This window comes from Tiliqua scincoides, chromosome 3 (assembly GCF_035046505.1).
Source record: "Tiliqua scincoides isolate rTilSci1 chromosome 3, rTilSci1.hap2, whole genome shotgun sequence".
NCBI classification, from domain to species: domain Eukaryota; kingdom Metazoa; phylum Chordata; class Lepidosauria; order Squamata; family Scincidae; genus Tiliqua; species Tiliqua scincoides.
In genome coordinates, this window is record NC_089823.1 from 90,176,687 (window position 1) to 90,200,118 (window position 23,432).

The following is a 23,432-nucleotide window of genomic DNA, read 5'->3' on the forward strand; positions in this document are numbered from 1 at the left end:
CCAGTTTAGCCCATTCCCTACCCCAACTTTCCCCTGAACTGCCCCACCACCACCTTACCTGCTCCACCACAGTGTCCAGGAGCCACTGGCATACATGTGGGACCTCCGGACACTTGTGCCAGCAGTCCTTCTGTCTACTACAGTGGTACACACGTGTGATGCCATAAGAGGACTTAAGGCAGCGGATCACAATATCCGCTGCTGTAGGCCTTCCATAGAATTGGGCTGTAAGACATCTAGTGTTAACAGGTGTAAAAAGACAACAGAAGAAACATTGGTTCACACTTACCACAGTTAGTTGTATCTACTGCATTTCCACAAGTCATCACAGGAATATCAATAGTTCTTAAGTCACCATAGCAGCCAAAATTCCAATAGGGCTCTAAATATGCAAGACAAAATGAGTCAGAGCCAAATCCTATCAATTTCCATTGCTGGTGCAGCTGTGCCAATGGGGCATGTGCTGCATCCTGTGGTGCTGGGGCAGTCACAGAGGCCTCCTCTAGGTATGGAAACATTTGTTCCCTTACCTCGGGGCTGCATTGTGGCTGCACTGGTGCTGGAAAGTTGATTAGGATTGGGCCCTCACACAACTACACCCTTGAGTGAAGTGTTAAGCTCAGTTCAGAGCCACACGTCTTTTCACTGGACTTATGGTCTATTACAGTGTTCTTCAATCTTGGAGTTGCGGCAACTTACGGGAACAAAAAAGGTTGAAGACCACTGGACTAGGGCACCACCAGGTCAAGGGGGAGGCATCTAGTGTACCCCTTCAGGTACCAGAAAATTCTATCCCAGTGCTGCTCAGGTTCTTAACAATTGTGCTAAAATAGCTTTTACTAGTGCCAGGCTTCACGGTATGTTTTCTGCTTTCTCTAATAAGAATAGGTGGCTACAGTGAACAGTGATGGGAGGGTATAACAGGGGCAGGGGGTGGATGGCGACAGGGGCAGGGGGTGGGCACATAGGGTCCCGGAGGGGCAAGATCGATGTGGGTTCCCAGTCTCATACTTTATTTCTTGGGGTTGTGACATGAAAAAGACCACTGGTCTATTATGATACCTATAATCTCAAATTGAACTTATTCTCTTTCATGTGTTGGGAGAGAAGGTAAATGTCTATTCCAGATAAGTCTACTCATAGTTTCTTCAGGCCTGGCACAAATGTATAAAATGGGCTCCCTCTCCTAATTGCATTCCATATATACTATATCATGATGAGTTGCAGTATTAAATTTCTGTTTTATTTTTGACATGACATAGACTATCACCTTTTGGAGCAATGCTAAGACTCCAAACTGAGCATAGTAAAGTGCCAAACTGAAGTAGTTTAAACAACTGCTCTCTATTTTTTGTGTGGAGTAGAGCCTGTATATAGCTTGAAATAATTTATATAGCTACAGTGAATCAGCAAGAAGTAACCTACTTATATGCATTACAGCTTACAATTCAAGAAAAGCCCATTATGGTAAAATTACCTCCCTTTTCACAAAAATGCATTTTACTGCTCAGCAGTAAACTATATTACAGAATGGCCATGCTGCCTTTCAAGATAACTCTAGGACTTGAGCTCTGGGGTGGTGTGGGGTGGGGAACTAACTCATTGAAGTATCTTACCGCCTTCCCCCATATATTCCTGCATGACCCCTGCAGTCATCAGAAATGGACCTTTTTAGGGTACCTCTGCCATCTGAAGCCAGCGGGATGGCAGTGAAGTGTAGGGCCTTCTCGGTTGTGGCACCACACCTCTGGAATCAGAGGCCAGAACATCTGAGGGCAGCCTCTACAGTATATGGTTTCCCATGGGGTTTGAAGACCCACCTGTTTGGCCTGGCCTTTGGGGAGAGAGAGGTACTTCTTAGGGACCCCTTGTACACTTTTATGTTGCTGATATTTTATGCTACTGATATTTTAATCTGCTCTTTTATTTCTATCTTTTAAATTGCTTTAATGGCTTTTTATGGTTTTATTTTAACAATTGATTTTAATGTTTTATCTTTACGTGTTTTGTCTGTTGTACACCACCTTGGGTTTTTAGAAAAGTGGTAAATAAATAAGTACAATTCCCAGAATTATTTGGTGATGACATGACTGTTAAAATGTAATCAAGCCAATATAAGCTTGTAGTGTAATTAGCAGACAACCAGTCCTCCACAATTGGCCTGGAATCTTCAGGAATCAGCATCAATCTCCAGGTGACTGCTTGTGACTACTTGTGACTTGTGACCAGGTGACTAAAATATTAGAGATTTTAAAAGGACCTCCAGGAATTTAAAACATTGCACCATGTTGGAAAAACAAATCTCCAAAATAGCTTGAGTCAGAGTTGGCAGCTCTACGTAGTAGGGCTATAAAAGAGAGCCAGGATAGCGTAGTGGTTCCAGAGTTCAACCTAGTCAAGGTTCCTTTCCCTAGTCAAGGTTCAAATCCCCATTCAGTCACAAAGCTTCCTGGGTGACCTTGGGCCAGTCACCATCTTTCAGCCTCACCTACCTCACAGGGTTGTTGTGAGGATAAAAGGAGGGGAGGAACTGTGTACACCAGCCAAAGCTTCTTGGAGAAAGGGTAATATAAAAATGTGAAAAACAAATAAAAGCTATCTCACTACTCACCAACTACGCCAGCCAAACAACTCAGCCCCAGCAACATAAGCAACATCATGCAGCTGGTGAAGTCAGATTCAATGAAGCACCCAAGGGTCTGAAAATAATGCAAACATGCACAAAAAGCAATTCAATAGCAAAGGTTCCTAATATTACGTGTATATTGGAAATGTAACAATTGCACAAAATGACTACTGTATATTTCACATAAATATATGTGAGAAAATCAATCTTTTGGAAAAGTATTTGCACCAAAAGTTTATATCCACAAGCTTATACTTCACAACTTGTATCCGCAAGCTTATATTAAAAAGAATTTAATACTGAATTTAATACATTAATTTAATACTTCATGTCTTTGGACAATTTGATCCTTAAAGCATTTTATACTATTGGGAACCTAATTAAATAGAGAAGGCTTAGAACAGTAAACTGAGGGATTGAGAGTGAAAACTCTACTAACTATCCACGTGGCCAGTGTGGTGTAACAGTTATTGTGTTCAGGTTGGTGGCAAGAAATCCAAGTTTTCCATGCTGGCTTGCTTGCTGAAGCTCTTTGTGGAAGAGGTTGTGAGCTTCTCTGCCTTCTCAGCCTAATGTACACAATGCAAAAATGTACATACTATGGCAGTCTATTAAAAAATACATTATAGGTATTGCTGGTTTAAAGATTTTTAAAAAATTTCTAGAGCTCAAATCGTACTCAACAGAACAATCTCTGCAGTGGAACAGGTTTGATTCCTGGATTAATTTCTCCATCTGTATATTTCTGACTCTTCCAGCAAATTCAGATGTACTCTTTATGCTGGGGCTGCTATTCAGTGGCTATTGCTTTTGCCATGTTACTGGACATTTACATTCTGAACATGCATTCATATGCATGGGGCTCCCTCTGGATACCAAAACCAATGCGCAGAGAGAGCACATTTCAGAAGATTCTCAGTCTAGAGTTCCCTGCCACACACTGCCAAAACATATATTTGCAACACCTTCATAATGTAGACATAATTTCCAAGTGCCAACTAAATGTTTCACTACGCTTAGCAGACACTATAACAGTCCCTAGTTTCCACCTTCTCAATTTTACTATTTCACCACATGAAAGATTTTCCTCTGCTCCCCCAAAATGTAAGAGTTTGGACTCACCAGTCTTCCTTTGCCTCATCCCACAAGAGAGATATTCAGGGACAATTTATATTCTATACAAGCCACACCCATTACTTTGCGGAATGCCCAAGCTCCTTCCAGTGCAAAAGGCATTTATTGAAGGGGTTCAAAAACTATAATGATCGTAACAGCGATGTAGTAAAGCAGTAATGTCTATATAAATGCTTTCATTGCAGCATCTGAGGCGCTGCGTAACCATGAGGTCACCAACCAAGACAACACATTTGGGAGTTCATTGCTTTTACTACTGCGTACTTATCTGACACTTCTAGCCATGGCAGGTGGAAGCACTGGGATCAAGAGTTTCTTCTTGATGTCCAACAGAAATCTCCTCTCTTGCAGATTGTACCAATTTGTCTTCCTCTACCTACCCACCCAAACTGCCTGAGTAATTGGAGTCCTCAAAAATATTGTCCACTGCTTCTTTGCACGTTTCCCTGGAGATTATATATATACATAAAACACATAGCTCAGTCTTCTGCATTGAATTACCTTTTACATCCTATGCCCTGGGCGGAGAACATTCTGCTGGCTTATTTTTGTGTTCAACCTAATTCATCTGGTCTGAGCCATCTGATGGCCACTTGAAATCCAAACTGTGTACAAGGTCCTGAAGGATGCCAGTGAGTGGTTCGTGTGTAGGCACCTGTCTTGCCATCAAAAATGGTGATTTTCTTCATGTCCCTGCAGATCAGTTTGTACCTGATCAGTTTTTACATGACATGGAGAAAATCTTCTAACTCACAAGGTAAATCCTTGCCCACGAATAGCTAGAAGTGGCTATCACAGGTTATTGCAAGGGACCACCAAAAGGGGCTCCATGTGATGGCTGTTTTATGTAGTCCAGCTCTCAGCTGTGCATCGTTAAGCAGCGGCAGGGCAGAGCACAGGGACCACAAACGACAGCCTGAAAACTGTGACTCCTCCAGGGTTACTATCCAATGAATACTTTGGTGACTGCAGACCAACAACCTGATCCAACACAATTTGCGATGCTGCGACAATGACATCAGGTAAAGAAAGTAAAGTGGGTCAGAGCCACTCTGCAGTGTTGTCGGTTGAAATGACCAAAATGACTGCAGGGAAAACAGGGCCCTATATTACAAATGGAAATTGTTTTATGCATGTGTGCATGTATGTACTAATTGTTTGGTTCCGTGTACAAAACTATGTTCTTCTTTGATGTTATTGTGAAATGTAATCTGCCATCATATCTAAACACTTCCTTATAGAAAGATATTTGATCTTAATGTTTGATGTGCTCTAAAGGTATTGCTTGCCACTCTTTCCCTTTTGTAACTAGCACATCAGTGGGGGAACCAGGTGTTCATTCATGTGCACGCACACACGCACACACACACACACAGTAATAAACTACAAATATTAATTTTATGGGCTTCCACTCCAGTATCATCAGAGACAGGCATATTTTCACCTTACTGAGCCAAATGGTAAATTATAGGTAACCTAAAAGGCATTTATAGACATACAACACCTGCTACGTGAACCAGTATAGATCATGCATTGGGTTTGTATTTACACGTTTCATAGAATACGCAGTTAAGAGTGAAGCTGTAGATTCCTTTTCCTTTGGTGAATCCATCCCATCTGGAGATGCTCTGCCTTTTTTGTGCAATGACTTTTTCAGAATGAAAAGCCTCATTCATTTGTCTTATGCTTGGATATGCTGGCACATTGAAGAATGATTCTAACCAAAACAGAAGAAAGGTACACGTGTGGAAAAGAACTCCTGCACAATAATCAGGGTATCTCCTCTCACCTCTGGATAACTGATCATGTGAGAATATCTGAATCAGTTTATTTGATAAGGCAGAACACAGGGGAACAATCTCAGTGAACGAGGAAAAAGCCTCAACACAACTTGCTGGCTGCAGCCACTGGTCCAATACAGATATAGTCACCTGCAATAGTACCCATAACCATTGCAGTGGTATTGCTCAAGATAGAAAGTGGCAAATCCAGATCTGATCCACATCCAGAGATAAATGGGAAGCTGCATTTCCACCCTTCTTTTCTAGAGCTGCTACAATTTACAATTTGGTATCCTTCAGTCTTGGAAGACTATGGTATTGCGCTCTGAATAGTGGTTCTGGAACAGAGTGTCCTCTCCAGTGCGTGAAGCCTGGTTAAGGTAGATATGGAGGATAGACTGTTACCCATGCAGCAAATCCCCCCTTTCCACGTCGCTGAAATGGTCCAGTGGAAAGGTAGAGGCCAATACGGTTGGTTCCAGCGGCGTCGCAGGAGTTGCCAGAACGTGACTGTGTTCAGCCATGAACTGCCTCAGGGAATCTGGCTCCAAATTTTGCCTCGAAGTTGACTCCTGAAACCTTTTCCATAACTGGATGTAGCCACAAGGCAGTGGAGGTTTGGGATCAGAGTTTTCCTTCTCTCAGATGAGCTGCCTTCCCAAGCTAATGAGTCCCATCTACCCAGTGGCTGTTTAGTCGGCTCTTACGACAAGTACAGCCAAACTGAGGGCTTATTCTTATCCCAGCCCCCAGGGGATAAGAGCTGCTAACTCAGTGTTTTTTTTTGAATTGTGGGTCGGGACCCACTAGGTGGGTCGTGAGCCAATTTTAGGTGGGTCCCAATTAATTTCAATGTTATTTTTATATTAGACTTGATGCTACTATGGCATGTGACTTCATCTGAGGACATGTAACAGATCTGTAAACAGGCTACTGTGTACATATGCTTTTAACAATGATAGTTAGTGGGGCTTATTCCCAGGTAAGTGTGGATTGGATTGCAGCCTTTGGGATGTCTGAGGAATTTTGGGGTTAGGAATGTTTTTCTTTATTTTAAATAATTTTTAACTTATAAACTTTTAATTTACTTGATTTGATTTTTGTTGTATGGGGTTGTTAAAAATAACCAGCTTGATGATGTCACTTCCAGCCATGACATCATTTCCATGTTAATGACATCTGTTCTGGTGGGTCCCAACAGATCGTCATTCTAAAAAGTGGGTCCTGGTGCTAAAAAGTTTGAGAACCATTGTACTAACTAATAGTATGCAAGGCACTCAGCAGATCAATATTAATACCAGTTATTTGCATCAGCTTATGCACATAGTAGTGTCCAGTTTCAACTTACATGCATGGAATGTGATATCTTGGAATGAGGCTCTGCTCCGCCAACCATTACAATTTGCAAAGTAAAATTGGCCAGTGTGTGGAGCAGGGATATTACTATTGTGGCTCCTGTCTTATGAAATTGCCTGCCTAGGAAGGTTTCCCAGGAATCATCATTGTTCACTGTCAGCTAGATGCTTAAGCCTTCTTAAATAAGCTTCTTTGTTCTTTATTTTGTTGCTTTTATCATGAGTTTTTTTAAATTTTGATAGTTGTTCTATGGCTGCTAATTTTAATCAATTCTTGAAGATTGCTTCAAATATAATTGTTTAAACTTTTGGATGTCACCTTGCTCTCTTTGGACTGGTGTCTGACAAATCTGTAAATAAAGGCATGTTCTTTGACAGCTTCACTTCTTAAGATGTTTACATATGGACACTCATCTCCCTGGAAAACTATTTATAATACAAATATATTTTATAATTAAACCACAAAACTGAGAGAAAAAACTGTTGGTTTACTGAGTGCTCAGACAGAGTACCTGAGGATATGAATCTGACCCCCCCAATGAGAAAGCAAAGCATCTTATAAGTGCCCAGGTCTACTAGGCAGGTAGACCAGGGCTCCCTGATGGACTTTGTGGTGCGGAGCCCAGGTCTTTGCTCCCACTTGGCCTGCGGAATGCTGCACCCAGGCGGACGGGGCTGGCTCCCTGAGTGAGTGTGAAAGGGGGCTGTAAACAGTCAGGCCAAACAGCCTGTCAATCAGAGGGAAGGAGTAAGTCAATCTCATCAACCAGCACTTCAATTTATAGTACAGGAATACTTGGTGATAAATTTGTACAACAGACCGACTAGTGTGAACCAGTATTATGGCTGTTGTAAATGGTACTCTGGAAGTGTGGAACCATGTGCTTCCAGACCACCACCAGAGAGGCTGAAGTGGCCCCATGCAGGACAGCAGGGAAAGGACTGCCTGCTGATGAAGGTGAATTGGTGGTGGTGGTGGGTGGAACAGGGGACTGTGGGAGGTGTTTCAGAAGCAGGAGAGGTGGCACCTGTCCACTTGCACTGGATGCTATCCCCTGGTAGCAGCTGACACGCCCCTTTTGTCTCCTCAAACTTGCACCAGCTAAAGAGCTGGTGCAGGTCCAAGGAGACCCATTGGGGATCGGGGGGGGGGGGGTTTACAGATGGATAAGGGAAAATATTTTTCCTTTCCCCTCCCAAGCTCCCCCCCCCCCACAGCATAAGGTGCATCCCATTTCAGCATGATTGCATGCTATGGAAGGAAAAAGGATAGGATTGGGCTTTTAGCATCCTAACCTTTTAAATTCCCCAGCTTGTAGTACAGTCAATCATGGTGAAGTCCCATAAATTTCAATTGACTTTGTCATGACTATCTTCATCACAACTAAATAAATTTGGGATACAAAGCAACCCCCCCCCATGTAAAATTATTATAGAGATCTGACATGTACTTCTGTTATACATCTTCCAAAACATTTTCTTTACAACCTGTATGATATTGGAATCTAGTAAATAGAGGCTGCAATCCTAACCATTCTTTCCTGAGAGTAAGCCCCATTGAACAAAATTGGACTTACTTCTGAGTGGACCTGGTTAGGATTGTGCCCACAGTCTAGTAAAAAGCTATCAAATCAGCAAACAGGTACTTTCTAACCAAAGTAGAACAAAAGTTTAAATCCTCCATAGTACAAGGATATAAACAAGGAGGAAAAGCCATTTTCAACCACTGTGCCGTGGCACACTAGTGTGCCGCGAGTGGTCCATAGGTGTGCCACACAGGAATTTGGGGGAAGATCATTTATTAGTAGGGCCAATGGGGATGTGAGCCCCCCACTAGCAGCATGGTGTGCCTTGTCAAGTGTCAAAAACCTGATGGTGTGCTTTGACCATTTTAGTGCCTTGTCAGTGTGCCATGAGCTGAAAAAGATTGAAAATTACTGATATAAATATTTGGGTTAATAGCTGGACAGTTGAATGTTTATACACTTATAAAAATTACTACACATGCAATAAAAAAACTTACACAATGTTGAAACAATGAAAGTATAGTATTTTTGATGACAATTTTTAGATTGGATTTATGGATCTGTGCTGATATATGGACACAGATGTAATTCCTCTGTGCAAATAATCAGTTCAGTGCAATGGTATGAAAAATACTAAAATGTCATGCTTGGTCTTATAATTTATTTTATAGCATATCTTGGTGCAATTCAAGAAGTTAGTCACTGGCATATATACAATTAGATGACAAATTGTCCTAAATAGATGGGAGCATGCTCAATTTTTCCCCCTATAAAATGGTACAGGAAAGGCAAGTGACAAATGACAAATACTGTATTATGTTTTATTCCTCTTTCAAAAGGTATAGGCCATGCAATATCATTTTTGCCACTGTAATTACTAGGGCTGTACTTAAAGAAATTTACAGCCCAGTTCTAACTAGGGCTGTGCTGCCCTTTGCCCATGCAGTGTACCAGTGGCAGCCATTTTGGAGGTGCTGCTGCGAACAGCAGCAGTGCTGGAGACCCACTGCAGGCTATCTTGGGCTATCTAAATTACCTATTCCAGTAATGAGCTGACTTTCGCTGTGTACACACAAAATTTGCATTACACAAATGCAATGTACACACAGTACACTCTAAGTGTACTGTACACTCTTTCTCTCGATACCCAGCTAAACAAGCGCATCGGTAAAGCAGGTATCACGTTTTCCAGACTCACAAAGAGAGTCTGGTCCAACAAGAAGCTGACGGAACATACCAAGATCCAGGTCTACAGAACTTGCGTCCTGAGTACACTTCTGTACTGCAGCGAGTCATGGACTCTCCACTCACAACAGGAGAGGAAACTGAACGCTTTCCACATGCGCTGCCTCCAACGCATTCTCGGCATCACCTGGCAGGACAAAGTTCCAAACAACACAGTTCTGGAACGTGCTGGAATCCCTAGCATGTATGCACTGCTGAAACAGAGGCGCCTGGGTTGGCTCGGTCATGTCGTGAGAATGGATGATGGCCGGATCCCAAAGGATCTCCTCTATGGAGAACTTGTGCAGGGAAAGCGCCCTACAGGTAGACCACAGCTGTGATACAAGGACATCTGCAAGAGGGATCTGAAGGCCTTAGGAGTGGACCTCAACAGGTGGGAAACCCTGGCCTCTGAGCGGCCCGCTTGGAGGCAGGCTGTGCAGCATGGCCTTTCCCAGTTTGAAGAGACACTTGGCCAACAGTCTGAGGCTAAGAGGCAAAGAAGGAAGGCCCACAGCCAGGGAGACAGACCAGGGACAGACTGCACTTGCTCCCAGTGTGGAAGGGATTGTCACTCCCGAATTGGCCTTTTCAGCCACACTAGACGCTGTTCCAGAACCACCTTTCAGAGCGCGATACCATAGTCTTTTGAGACTGAAGGTTGCCAACAGAGACACAGAATTTGAATTCTCTTTTGTCTAGCGATTATATTATCGTGCAACTGTGTTGTGGGTGATATTGTGTCATTATGCTAAGGAAGTGTTTATATATCCAGAAACCTTCTGGACCTCCTTGCCCTAAGATGTGGTGATGGTGTCTGACCTAGATGCCTTTAAAAGGGAATTGTACAGATTTATGGAGGAAAAGTCCATCGCTGGTTACAAGTCATCAGATCAAAATAATTCTGTCAGCCTTGTGCTCCCCTTCACCTGGCCTTCGGTCTCCTATTTGTGAGTAAATCCACACCTGCGGCTCAGTTTCACTTTCCGTAGGATTCAGTACATTTTTCTTGTCAGCTGGGAAGGACAACCTTCTCGAGTTTATTGGAGCCTGCATTCATTGAATCAGGACCATGCTGGTGGTGTTGTGATCTCCTGGGTCTGCCCTTCAAAGTGGACTGAGGCATAGTCACTAACTGTGTCACTAAAAATCCCTGGGTGATAAAAGCTAGTAACCTATTTGAATTCAGCATTAAAAGTAGTGTTAGAATTGGACAGTTTTTCTTGTGTGCCAAAAGATTAGTTTTATTTTGTAGATCAGTGTTATCAGAGAGCGAGCTGGATCAATACTCAAACCAGCTGCCAGAAGATTTGAGGGCAGCCTCCTCAATATATGGTTTCTGGCAGGGTTTGAAGACTCACCTGTTCGCCAGGTCTTTGGGGAGGGAGGTAATCCCTAGGGACTCCTTAACTTCTATGCTGCTTTACATTTTATATGCGAATCTGCTTTTTAATTTTTTTAATTGCTGTAATGGTTTGTATTTTTTACCCTGATGTTTTTATCTCTCTCTTTGTTTATGTTTTGTTGTACAGCACTTTGGATTTTTAGAAAGGCAGTATAGAAATCCCCATAAAATACTTTATGGGGACTTCCTGCTCTAAAGGCAACAGAGTGATAGACATACCCAATTTAATGGCTTCTGTTTTCCAAGCTACATTTGGCCCCTTTTGTAGCATGCCAAGGTCCCTCAAGACCATGTTCCAGGAACACTAGAGAATAAAGTAGATTGAATAAAATGCAATCATTTTTGAAGAAACATGAATACCTTTGCATTTGAATTCAAATAATTTTATTCCAATCTGTATCAACAGAAAAAAACATAAAGAAAAAAATATTGCTGATCTAGTGTGCTAAAGAGCCAGATGGGTTTTGCACCTCCTATGGCAGGTGGTATCCCAAAATTTGGGAGCTCTGTCTACTAACTATGCTTACTCATTAGTCCTGTAACAGCCTGAAACCTATTCCCTGCCCTCAAAACATCTTTTAGTTACTTCCCTCTATTGACCCCATCCTCTGCCATCTTTCCTTCAATTTCACCCTTGTGGATGTTCAAATCGTCCAACCCTCCCTCTTTATACCTCTTGAAGCATCCAGCTCATGGCTACTTTCTTCTGAAGGGAGGAAAAGCAAGCAAGTTGAGACATAGCTATGTGCACAGTTGAGCCAAGAAAGGGGGTACAATTGTGCCTGACATTTATTCAGTCCAATTACTTTTCACTTATGCAGTTTCCTCACCTCTTTCAAAACAAAAAAATGGGGGAAAGAAGAAATTATCAAGGAAAGAGTGATTTGGAAACAGTAATCTACTTAGTACTGGTTCTTTTACTTTGACTAAATGGCATGCTACAGCTTGCTTACTTCCCTCCTAATCTGATGTTACAAGGGGAACTATAGGATGAAAGCCAGAGCTCAATTCACTTGGGTGGATTATGCTTTTAGTTTTCTTCAGTGGGTTTGGACCCACACTTGCCTCAAAAAGTGAATGTCCCTGTGTGTCACTACTTTACTTGCTAAATATGGTCTGCAAAGGCTAAGACCTTCAATATCTCCCAAGGAAAAGGTGGAGTTTGACTACCTGGCAACCAGTTGGCATTTATAAACAGAAAAAGGAAGCTCATCCACGCACCAGCTTCTGTCAGATTCACAGGGGTCTTTGAAATTCCAGGAGTGTAGGGATTTTCCTGAAATATATGCCTATTACTGAAGAATCAAGTGCAAGGAATTGTATTAGTTTGGATTCATACTATCATAAAGAGAAAAAGCAAACATCAGCATTTCTCTTAATTTTTTGTATCTAGTCTGTTCTGAACCACAGAATCATTAATTAATCCTGAAAGCAAGGTACATTTCAGCATAATTGTTGCCATGTACTATTTATCTGCTGCTTTAGCTTCAACATGCAGCATACACAATTGTTAGACTTACAGTGCAATCCTATTCATTTCTACTCAGCAGTAAGACTCAGTGAGTTCAATCAACTTAATCCCATGTAAGTGTGCAGAAGATTGCAGCCTAGAAATCAGCCTCTCTGAAAACAGAAGGAACGTACAGCTGAGTAAACATTCAAAGGACTGTACTATAAGACAGTGTTTCATAATATGTAGTACAATGTAATTAGATAAGGCAATGACAGACTTAGGACATTATCACACAACCAATGATGTTTTGTAATGCACAATTTCTGAAATAGATTTAACAATTCTTGATACGTGTCCTCCATTAATATTTCACTTGCAAACAGTATTAAAGTACTGAAATATCATTTAAAGATTTACCATTAAACTTAAAAGCTGAAATTAATGTCTCAGGTGACTCCATTCAAAAGGGCTCAGATTATTTGTCAAACAAAAAATGATTTCCCCAGAGGAAAAAATATGCAAGATTTCTTCTCATGAGTTGTATAAAACTGTTTAGAAAAATGAGCATTATGTGCAAACATACTAAAACAAAGAGCTTTATAAAAAACATTCCTAAAAATGTATCAAGCTTAAAAGAAAAGATGATTTACAAATATTTGTTATTGTTACACCTAGTCATCATCAGAATCTGAATCATAGTTCTTTCCTCTGATCGTTTTCTTATCCAGCTTTGTGAAACTTGTTCCAAATTTCTTTTGGTTCTGGAAAGGTGGGTCCATCAGATTGCCACTGGGAAGGGGAAAAAAAAAATCTTCCAATATTGTGTATATAACTATAAGACATTTCTGAGGCAGCAGCTCTTCAAAGTAGTTAATGCATGATTTTCTGAGAGTAGGATCAACTTCTTTTGGGCTCTTGTCTGTTTTAACTCTCCCAACTCATCCAATTTTAGTGGATGTCCCCTGCTTCTGATGTTGTGTGAGAGGGAAAAGAACATCCCTTAATCCCCCACCCTGCTTAATTTATTCCCCCTCAGGTGCCTTTTTTCTAGACTGATGAGCCCCAAACACTGTAGCTTTTCTTCATAAAGGAGATGCTCTAGCCCAGTATCCATTTTGGTTGCTCTCCTTGTCCAGTTCTACTATGTCCTTTTTGAGATGTGGTGATTAAAACTGTATGCAATACTCCAGATGTGGCTTTTTTATCCATTTGTACAATGGCATAACATTGGCTGTTTTTTTTCTCAATCCTTTTTTAAAGATCCCAAGCATGGACTTGGCCTTCAGTGCCACTGCACACTTTCATTGAGCTGCTCACCCATACCCCAACATCTCTCTTGATCCATCACAGACAGCTTAGAACCTATTAGCCTATATGAGAAGTTTTGATTTTTTTGCCCCAATGTGCAATACTTTACACTTACTTTTGAATGTAAGTATCTACCACATTGCGGCCCACTCTCCCAGTTTGGAGAGATCCTTTGGGAGCTCTTCACAATTCCTTCTGGGTTTTTTTGCTTACTTGTGAGTAAACATGACTGTGTGGCTTACTTTCGCTTTCCACAGGGCTCAACACATTCACCAGCTTGGAGGGAGGGACTTTCTTCTTGGGTGTTTTTGGGGGGCTGCTTTTATTGGATAGAAATCATTCTGGTGTTGGATTCTCTCAGCCTGCCTTTTCCGATGGACTAAGGCAAGTTCTCTTACTCACGAGTAAACACACAATATCGCTCAGTTTTACTTTCCATAGGGCACCATGCATTTTTTTGTTTTCTGTTTTTTTTACCATAACTTTTGGTGGAAAAGAGGTATTTTACCCCCGTTTTTCCACTGCATTCCACATGCAGCTGTATATAGCATGATGGGGTTATTCGTAACCTCCACAACGTTAGCGATGCTGGGTCATTTGTGGTGTCACCCCCTCAAGGCTGGTACCAGGTGTGGACCACTGCCCCACTCCTCGCTAGCTATGTCGCTACACAGAGGAGATGGGGAAGTTTGTGCCTCTTAGGTTATAACAAAATTACAATTCCAGACAAATTAGAAATTACAAAAAGCAGCAACTGAAATTAAGGAAAGTAGGCATATTACGTTCCAACATGTCCTCTTGGAGCATGCCTGATTCATGTAGAAAAGTAGAGCATTCATCATTACAGCAGAAGGGATACACTTGGTTTTAAGTGTTTCCGTAATGCATTGTTCTCAAGGCAGCCCTTGAACAGGTACAGTCTTTCTGAATAAAATGTGTGATTTGGCAAGAAATTATCCTCTATTCAGGAATGCCTCATCCTTATGCCTTGCATTTCCACAAACTTAAAAAAAGCAGCACCAGCTGCTGCCATTTCTCTTAAGGTAATTTCCTTTTAGACCAAACAGATCTGTATATGGAGTAACTTCATTCAGACATAATTCTAAGCTATGGTTTGGCATTATGAGAATTAGCATGCTCAAACATTCCCTTCTCTCCTATTTCCTCTTGCAAACAATGGGAGAAAACACTTTTGTTTCTGGTTTGCAACAAACCAGGAATGGAAATTTCTAATCTTCTCCCATTACACATAGAGAAGGGAGCATTATTTATATAAAAATATAATTAAATAAATAAAATTACCTGTAATTGATAATGTCTGCACAACCTAGTCTCCATTCCAAGGCCTCTGTGGGGAAGTCATCTGTGTTACCAAGATCAGTAAAACCAACCACATAATCTGTTGTTTTTCCATCTTTTACAAGGGCCAGTGTGGGGATTACTTTGATGCGGAGTCTCTCACACAGGAATGGGGATTTTTCAGCATTTAGTTTGATGAACTTGGTCTCAATGTGTTTTTTTGCTAATGCTGCTAAGTGCTTGTCAAATATTAAGCATCTAAGGAAACACAAAACATAATTCAGACATTTCACAATAATGTACATGATAAATTTAATTTAATTTCATTTTCTAGCTCCAATTTTTAATCATGATGAAATTAATATTTTACATGGCAGGGAATATGTTTTACCCCAGGAATGAACAAACAAAGGTCAGCATACAGATGGATCACTGCAATTGTATCATGACCACTTAAAGTAACAGTAGGAGGATTTACTCTAATTGAACCATTTAAAGGTAATTTTGTGAATTCTCTATTTTCCTTTCCCCTTGACCCCACGGATCTGACGTAGTAAAATACTCACACAACAGAACTGAAGGACACCACTTTCTCTAAGATCCATTATTAGCCATGACAAGCAATATTACACATATTACTGTATAGAACCAACTGACCCATATATATTAACACCAACACCAACACCAACACCAACACCAACACCAACACCAACACCAACACCAACACCAACACCAGGTATTTATATACCGCCTTTCTTGGTCTTTATTCAAGACTTTATTCAAGGCGGTTTACATAGGCAGGCTTTATTTAAATCCCTTATTAAATAGGGATTTTTACAATTTGAAAGAAGGTTCTTTCTTTCAAGAACCACTACATTCAGGTGTCCGATCTGGCTTCACATTCTGGCCTCCATCCTCCCATGCTCAGAGCAGATGGAATAGCTCGGCTTCAGCTTGTCAGCTGCTTCAAGGTCGCACGGTGCCGGTGGCCTCGAACTGGCGACCTTGTGGATGTTATCTTCAGGCAGATGGAGGCTCTACCCTCTAGACCAGACCTCCTGCCCAATTTACAATCGTGGCTAAGCAAAACAATCATGCACTTAGTTTTGCATGCTAAAGTACTGATGAAGTGACCATGACCAGATTCTCATACTTGCACTTGCTAGGGGTTTGGCCTATATCAAACCTAATGGTATTTTTTCCTGAATGTATCCACATAAGATATATAACACATTAAGTATATCTAATTACACCCAAGACTGCAGACACTGTTTACAATCTAGGACAGCAGTTCTCAAACTGTGGGTCTGGGACCCCATTAGTGAGTCATTTTCCAGTTTTTGGTGGTTCACAAAACTGGCATGGCAGATTAGGCTATATGCATTAAGGCAGGGGTGCTCACACTTTTTTGACTCGAGAGCTACTTTGAAACCGAGCAAGGCCCGGAGATCTACCAGGGGGGAAGGAAGCGTCTGACAGACACCCCCTTTGATGTATGGAGCCCCTGCTGGACCAGGTCAGAGGAGGCCCACCAAGTCCAGTCCAGTTTTGTTGCTGCATGCCTGAAGAGCAGCTAAAGTGTCAGTTTCAGTGTCAGTTTAGTGTCAGCTAAATATGTCAGTTTCGTCTAGTCACTAGACGAAACTGACATATTAACAGTTTGGAGAGATGGCTCCGCGATCTACTGATTTTGCCTCGCGATCTACTGGACCTGGAGACAGGGTTGAGCAGTGAAGTGGCTAAGTTTGCAGATGACACCAAACTTTTCCGAGTGGTAAAGACCAGAAGTGATTGTGAGGAGCTCCAGAAGGATCTCTCCAGACTGGCAGAATGGGCAGCAAAATGGCAGATGCGCTTCAATGTCAGTAAGTGTAAAGTCATGCACATTGGGGCAAAAAATCAAAACTTTATATATAGGCTGATGGGTTCTGAGCTGTCTGTGACAGATCAGGAGAGAGATCTTGGGGTGGTGGTGGACAGGTCGATGAAAGTGTCGACCCAATGTGCGGCGGCAGTGAAGAAGGCCAATTCTATGCTTGGGATCATTAGGAAGGGTATTGAGAACAAAACGGCTAATATTATAATGCTGTTGTACAAATCTATGGTAAGGCCACACCTGGAGTATTGTGTCCAGTTCTGGTCGCCGCATCTCAAAAAAGACATAGTGGAAATGGAAAAGGTGCAAAAGAGAGCAACTAAGATGATTACGGGGCTGGGGCACCTTCCTTATGAGGAAAGGCTGCGGTGTTTGGGCCTCTTCAGCCTAGAAAAGAGACGCCTGAGGGGGGACATGAGTGAGACATACAAAATTATGCAGGGGATGGACAGAGTGGATAGGGAGATGCTCTTTACACTCTCACATAATACCAGAACCAGGGGACATCCACTAAAATTGAGTGTTGGGCGGGTTAGGACAGACAAAAGAAAATATTTCTTTACTCAGCGTGTGGTTGGTCTGTGGAACTCCTTGCCACAGGATGTGGTGATGGCGTCTAGCCTAGACGCCTTTAAAAGGGGATTGGACAAGTTTCTGGAGGAAAAATCCATTATGGGGTACAAGCCATGATGTGTATGCGCAACCTCCTGATTTTAGAAATGGGTTATGTCAGAATGCCAGATGCAGGGGATGGCACCAGGATGAGGTCTCTTGTTAGCTGGTGTGCTCCCTGGGGCATTTGGTGGGCCGCTGTGAGATACAGGAAGCTGGACTAGATGCGCCTATGGCCTGATCCAGTGGGGCTGTTCTTATGTTCTTATGTTATGTACTGGTAGATCGTGATCTACCTATTGAGCACCCCTGCATTAAGGATTAAACAGCAGCTACTGGGGGGGAGACACTGCTGCCCAATCACTATTATAGCCACACCCCTCGACATTTACAAATCAGGCAGCAGTCTTTAACAAGTTGGATCTAGCACAGGGCCCTCCAGACTGCAACCCTGATAAGACACCCTTTGATAGCCCTCAGTCACACATATGAAAACAGCTAGGTGTTTATTTGGACTAAGAGGTTCAATTACTAAAAAAAGGTGCTCCAGGTTAGATAATTAGATGGAGTTTCTAAACTCAATGATTTCATCTGTAGGGGCAGTCCAAAATGGTAATTGCAAAATACAGCAACAACACAAATTGGGCTCTTTAAGTCACAAAACATGATAGCCTGCTGAATTCACAAAATAACCCAAAATTTCCTTTTTAAACTGCCTGCTGATTGTCTGCAGAGCATTTTAAGTGCTTACAGACAGTTTCCAAGCTGTTTCTAAGCATTAACTAACTCTTTGTTCACATTCTTCAGCAGGAAAGTCTGGGAAGCCCAGACTGAAATTCTTTGAGCTCTGGTTCTGAAGTGGAGTTTTGCAAGGTTTTTAAAAGTCCAAATGCTTTCCTGCAGTTTCAAACTAGGTTTATTATTATTATAGCAATTCCATGCCATGTTCAATCTTGTTGCTTTAAGTTAGGGTTAATTGGCATGCTATAGCGTAAAATTGGTCACTGTAAGCTGGTTGGCCGCCTGCCCTGAACCTTAAGTTTAAATAAAGCGACCCATTTTACCTACACATTTGTCTTGCGTCATTCTCTATGTGTGGGTATTTTGTGCTTGTTATGCCTGTGGCTATGTCTGCTGACATAATATACCTATATTACAGTGATAAGAATTGATAAAAGTGCTTTAAAATTGATTAAATTATAATTTTTGAATAAAAACTCATAACACAGCTTTCAGCCATTTTTATTTTTGGATAACACCAAAATCCCGGCATAAAACCATTTTAGACTGCCTGTATTGATCTGTTTTTAACAAGAATTTTGCACTACAAAATGCCATTAAAATTTACTATACCTGAAAGTTGTATCTTTGTAGAAATGACATACCACATTTTTACTTTCTTTCACTTCTTGAAAAAACTCTCTCTCACTGGGGATTTCTCTGTATTCCCCATGTCCTTTCGAAAGCCATTCCTGATTTTGAAGGAAAGAAATGACAGCATAACATTTCTAGGTATTATTATGATGCTTTAGAGACAGGGCATCCCTTGAGATAGAGCATCATCAAATTCAGGAATTCTTATACAGTCACCCCTCATCTTAGGCACAATTGACTTTCGTGAATTTGACTATACGCACTTTGCAGAAAAAAGAAAAAACACAATAGCTTAAATAGTGAAGGCAATTCCACTTACAAAATATACGCCTGAAAGTAAGCCAGAGATCAGAGAATGAAGCTGCTATTCCCCCAGTACATGCCTGCTTCCTGCAATTTTTAAAGAGACTGTTTCTATTTATCAGATAGAAGAGATTTTCAAAGTAATTTTGACTATATATAATTTAATTTTTGCTTTACATGTTAACTCTAGAACCTTACCCTCACATAAGATGAGATATAACTGTAAGTGGGGCTTAGAGTGTGAGTGGCACAAGTGTGAGATGCTCCTATTTTCAATTCTCACATATTCACTCTGTAGTCTTATTTCCTTTCATTTCTATACTACCTTTCACTAAATTACCCCAAGGCAAGTAGTATTCTATGAGTTTCTATTTCCATTATCAAGGCTGTTGCAAAAATTACTGAGATAATGCATGTAAAATACAGGCGTTCCCCGTAGGGGACAGAGTCCCGCTGCTACCATGAATAGTTGCAAACCCTGCAAGAAGTGGTTCACGAATTCCCCTCATTACACAAATGACTTATCTTCAACTGATCACAGCCCTCCTGTTGGCTGTCTCTATGCTGCCTGCAAAGGCTAACAGAAAGCAGGAAGAGCTAACAGGAAGCGGGCTGGAGGGTTTTTCAGCTTTTCCAACTCTGTTAGCCCTTCCTGCTAGAATCTGCAGGCAGCAGAGAGACAGAGGCGACAGGAGCAATCTGTCCAACTTTGTGCTTTCATGCATACACATGATAACACTGCTTAGACTTCCAGACAAATGTCTAGAATGAAACCAGGACATAAATTGGGGACTTGCTGTATTATTATTTACAACACTACATAAAAGTTACCTGTTTTTGTTTCTGAGCTTTCTTTAGCGCATCAAGTCTTCTTTGCTTTAAGAGTTCCATGTCATCCTCATCCATCTGGTCCAGTTTTTGAATATCTGCATCAAGTTGTTCTTCTACAATTTTTGTTGTCTGAAGCATTTGAGCTTCCAAGACTTTTGAAAGTATTTCAGCAGAAGAGTCAGACATTTTTTCTTCTATATAAGCACCAAGTGCATTAAACCTGAAAGATACAGCAGATTTTAAGTTATTATATTTTTATCCTGCCTTTCCATAATAAAAAGCAAATAGCCCCAAACAACAAATATAATAGAAAGATAAAATACTTGATAAAATCGAATCCCTAGCATGTATGCACTGCTGAAACAGAGACGCCTGCGTTGGTTCGGTCATGTTGTGAGAATGAATGATGGCCGGATCCCAAAGGATCTCCTCGATGGAGAACTCGTGCAGGGAAAGCGCCCTACAGGTAGACCACAGCTGCGATACAAGGACATCTGCAAGAGGGATCTGAAGGCCTTAGGGATGGACCTCAACAAGTGGGAAACCCTGGCCTCTGAGCGGCCCGCTTGGAGGCAGGCTGTGCAGCATGGCCTTTCCCAGTTTGAAGAGACACTTGGCCAACAGTCTGAGGCTAAGAGGCAAAGAAGGAAGGCCCATAGCCAGGGAGACAGACCAGGGACAGACTGCACTTGCACCCAGTGTGGAAGGGATTGTCGCTCCCGAATTGGCCTTTTCAGCCACAGTAGACGCTGTTCCAGAACCACCATTCAGAGCGCGATACCATAGTCTTTCGAGACTGAAGGTTGCCAACAAGATTATTCCGATGGAGAAGGGTATACCCAATTGTTGGTGGGGTCTACTGTTTCTTGGACAATGAGATATATGGCCAAGCTATGTGTATGTCATTGTTGAAGGCTGAGAGACTAACACCATATAATGACATTTATAAAATCAACATTGACATGCTTTTATGTTCTAAATATGCCTATTGTGCCTTTAGAGATGCAAGTTTCATGCTGTAATAAATAGGTTTAATTTGGAAATGTTTATCTCTGCCTCTTCTGGTAGCATGGGGGATACTCAACTGGTGCTGGCTATTAATGAGACTACTTTCTCTGGACCCAGCAGGTGTCCGGGTGGGGGGATAGGTATGCATATGATGGCTCTGGACTCTGGAGATTCATACTGCAACCACTTTAAAAAAAAAAAAATTTTTTTTTTAGCCTTTGTTGGAAAATTTAGGAAATTGGACACCATGATCTAAACTTTGTAACATCAAGAAATGGCTACTGCAGTGGAGTTGAAACATCCAAGTCCAAGGCTACAACCCTATGTATACTTTCCTGGGAGTAAGCCCCACTGAACACAATGGACTTAATTCTGAGCAGACATGCATAGACTTGCGCTGTTAGGGAACCTGTTCAATATTAAATGTATCTGCTGCAAGAGACCTGCACAGGGTTCTAGGGTACACTCTCAGTTTGTGTTGGGAATCTACAGGGCTTACTGTAAAACAGAAGTGCATTCAATGCTCCCCTGAAATTGTGAATTGCATAGGATGACAGTAAACATGCATTATTTCTAAGACATGTACATAAAGTTAGACCACATAGGTCTTGAATAATTTTCTTCCCCTCTCAAAGTCACTAGGGCTATAACCCAAAAAAGTTAGCCTTAGTTGATTGTGTTGTTTTAATTAATAATTCTGCATAAAACTTGCACACAAATAGCACTTCTGAAATAGAAAAGCATACTTTGTTTTTGAATGACGCAGGCGCATGCTGCGAAGGGTACTACTACCTTTGAAGAGGCATTCTCTGCTGCTTGACAGAGAAGAGGCGATCTCTTCTAAAATGGTGCCTGCTACCTATAATTTTTGTAAGCAGACTTTTTCTTCCTGACTCAAGTTTTGTGTCCCTAACATCACCACCTTTTCTTAGCACAGAAGTATGTTCCTGGTCTTAGTGCTGGGTGGCAGGCATCCAGGAATCCCATGAATACCACCAGACACTACTGTAAGTATCATTGTGGTATTTGTACCACTGGTTGAGAAACACTGTTCTAGCGTTAACACTACAGAAAGTTAAAAAGAGCCTTGGACAAAAGTGTCTGGATTTCAGAATTGTCTTGATTTTGGATGTCCAGATAAGGGGGAACTCCCTGTATCTGCACTGAACCTGGAGTTATGTTGACTGCACTATTTTCTTGGACATCTTCAATTCAAAAGGGGGTGATCGCATTTAACCATTGTAAAAACACGTGCTTAGAACACAACTTCTCACAATTGTATCTTGAAACCACCATATTACTGACTTGTGGAGCATCAACGTTTTTCTTCCTGACCCAAGCTTGGCATCCCTGACATCAACGCTTTTTCTTCATAAAGCACTTTTGCCCGGCCCACAGGTGCACACATTTGGCCCCTGTTGCATAAATGGGGCAGAAATGGCTTAAGCTGATGATGAAGTGGCCAGAATAAGCAGGGAGCCAGGCTGAGCCAGTAAGTCCCCCGTATATTGAAGTTATTGTTTGAGCCTTTAAATGCCGCTAAGGGCACGATCCTATGCATGTCTACTCAGAAGTAAGGGAAGCCATTTCTGCCCAGCCCAGCCCACTTGGTCCCTGTTGCGTATATGCGATGCTGCGCAGAAATGGCTCAGTAGGGAAGTACAGTTCTAGGAGAGGCACAGAAGCCTCTGTTTGTGGGGTGTAGCAAGGGCAGGATCGCGTGCATATGTCGGCACAGCAAGGGCAGGATCCCCCGCCGTGAGTGCGCACAGCCAGGCCAGCGTCCTCTGTCGCGTGTCTGCAGGGGAGACACCCGCAGGGAGGGCAGGACCTCCTCCCGAGGCCAAGCGGCAGCCCTGACAAGCCCCCCGACGGTGCGTGGGGCGGACACAGCGGAGCGCAGGGAGGCCCGCGAGGTACTCACTGCAGAGGAACGGGGGGTGCGCGGTGGCGGCTCGGTTCGGCTCTCCTCCTCCCTCACTGCTGTGGGCCGAGTCTGCGGACTCCGCGAGCAGCACCTCCGTCACAGCCGCCGAGACGCGTCAGAGGAGTCGCCTTTATGACGCTCGCCCCGCGCAGGCCCGCCCTTAGAGGCGCCGGTGGGCGGAGCGGCCTCCGCTCTGGAGGGGACGGGACGGGACGGGACACTCCCACCGCAGTGCAGCGCGTGCTTGCTCCGGAGGAAGTCCCGCTGCGTGCGGTGGAACCTGCTCCCAGGAAAGTCTGCCTGGGTCGCGCCTCCGCTGCTGCCTCTTGCAGCGCCTTGACGGAGCGGGAGTTCGCGTGGTCTGCCGTGTGAACCGCTCTGCCTGGCAGG

The 23,432-nt window shown here is 42.4% G+C and overlaps 1 protein-coding gene across 1 annotated transcript; it reads right to left on the reverse strand.

The window, feature by feature from the left end:
• Positions 1-11,418: 11,418 nt before the first annotated feature.
• Positions 11,419-23,160, reverse strand: TXNDC9 (thioredoxin domain containing 9). Its single transcript, XM_066620777.1, has 5 exons — positions 23,040-23,160; positions 20,108-20,327; positions 18,953-19,071; positions 15,115-15,369; positions 11,419-13,293 (listed from the first exon to the last, which is right to left on the reverse strand). Exons 2-5 carry the CDS (start codon positions 20,291-20,293, stop codon positions 13,176-13,178), a joined length of 678 nt encoding a protein of 225 aa, XP_066476874.1. The 5' UTR covers positions 20,294-20,327; positions 23,040-23,160; the 3' UTR covers positions 11,419-13,175.
• Positions 23,161-23,432: the final 272 nt, after the last annotated feature.

Excerpts from the sequence above, each read along its gene's own strand:
- TXNDC9 (XM_066620777.1), bottom strand. The coding sequence starts at position 20,293 with ATGTCTGACTCTTCTGCTGAAATACTTTCAAAAGTCTTGGAAGCTCAA. Across the intron at positions 19,072-20,107 it reads AAGCTCAGAAACAAAAACAG|GAATGGCTTTCGAAAGGACA; the intron begins GTAACTTTTATG and ends CTTCAAAATCAG. Across the intron at positions 13,294-15,114 it reads GCAGACATTATCAATTACAG|TGGCAATCTGATGGACCCAC; the intron begins GTAATTTTATTT and ends TCCCCTTCCCAG.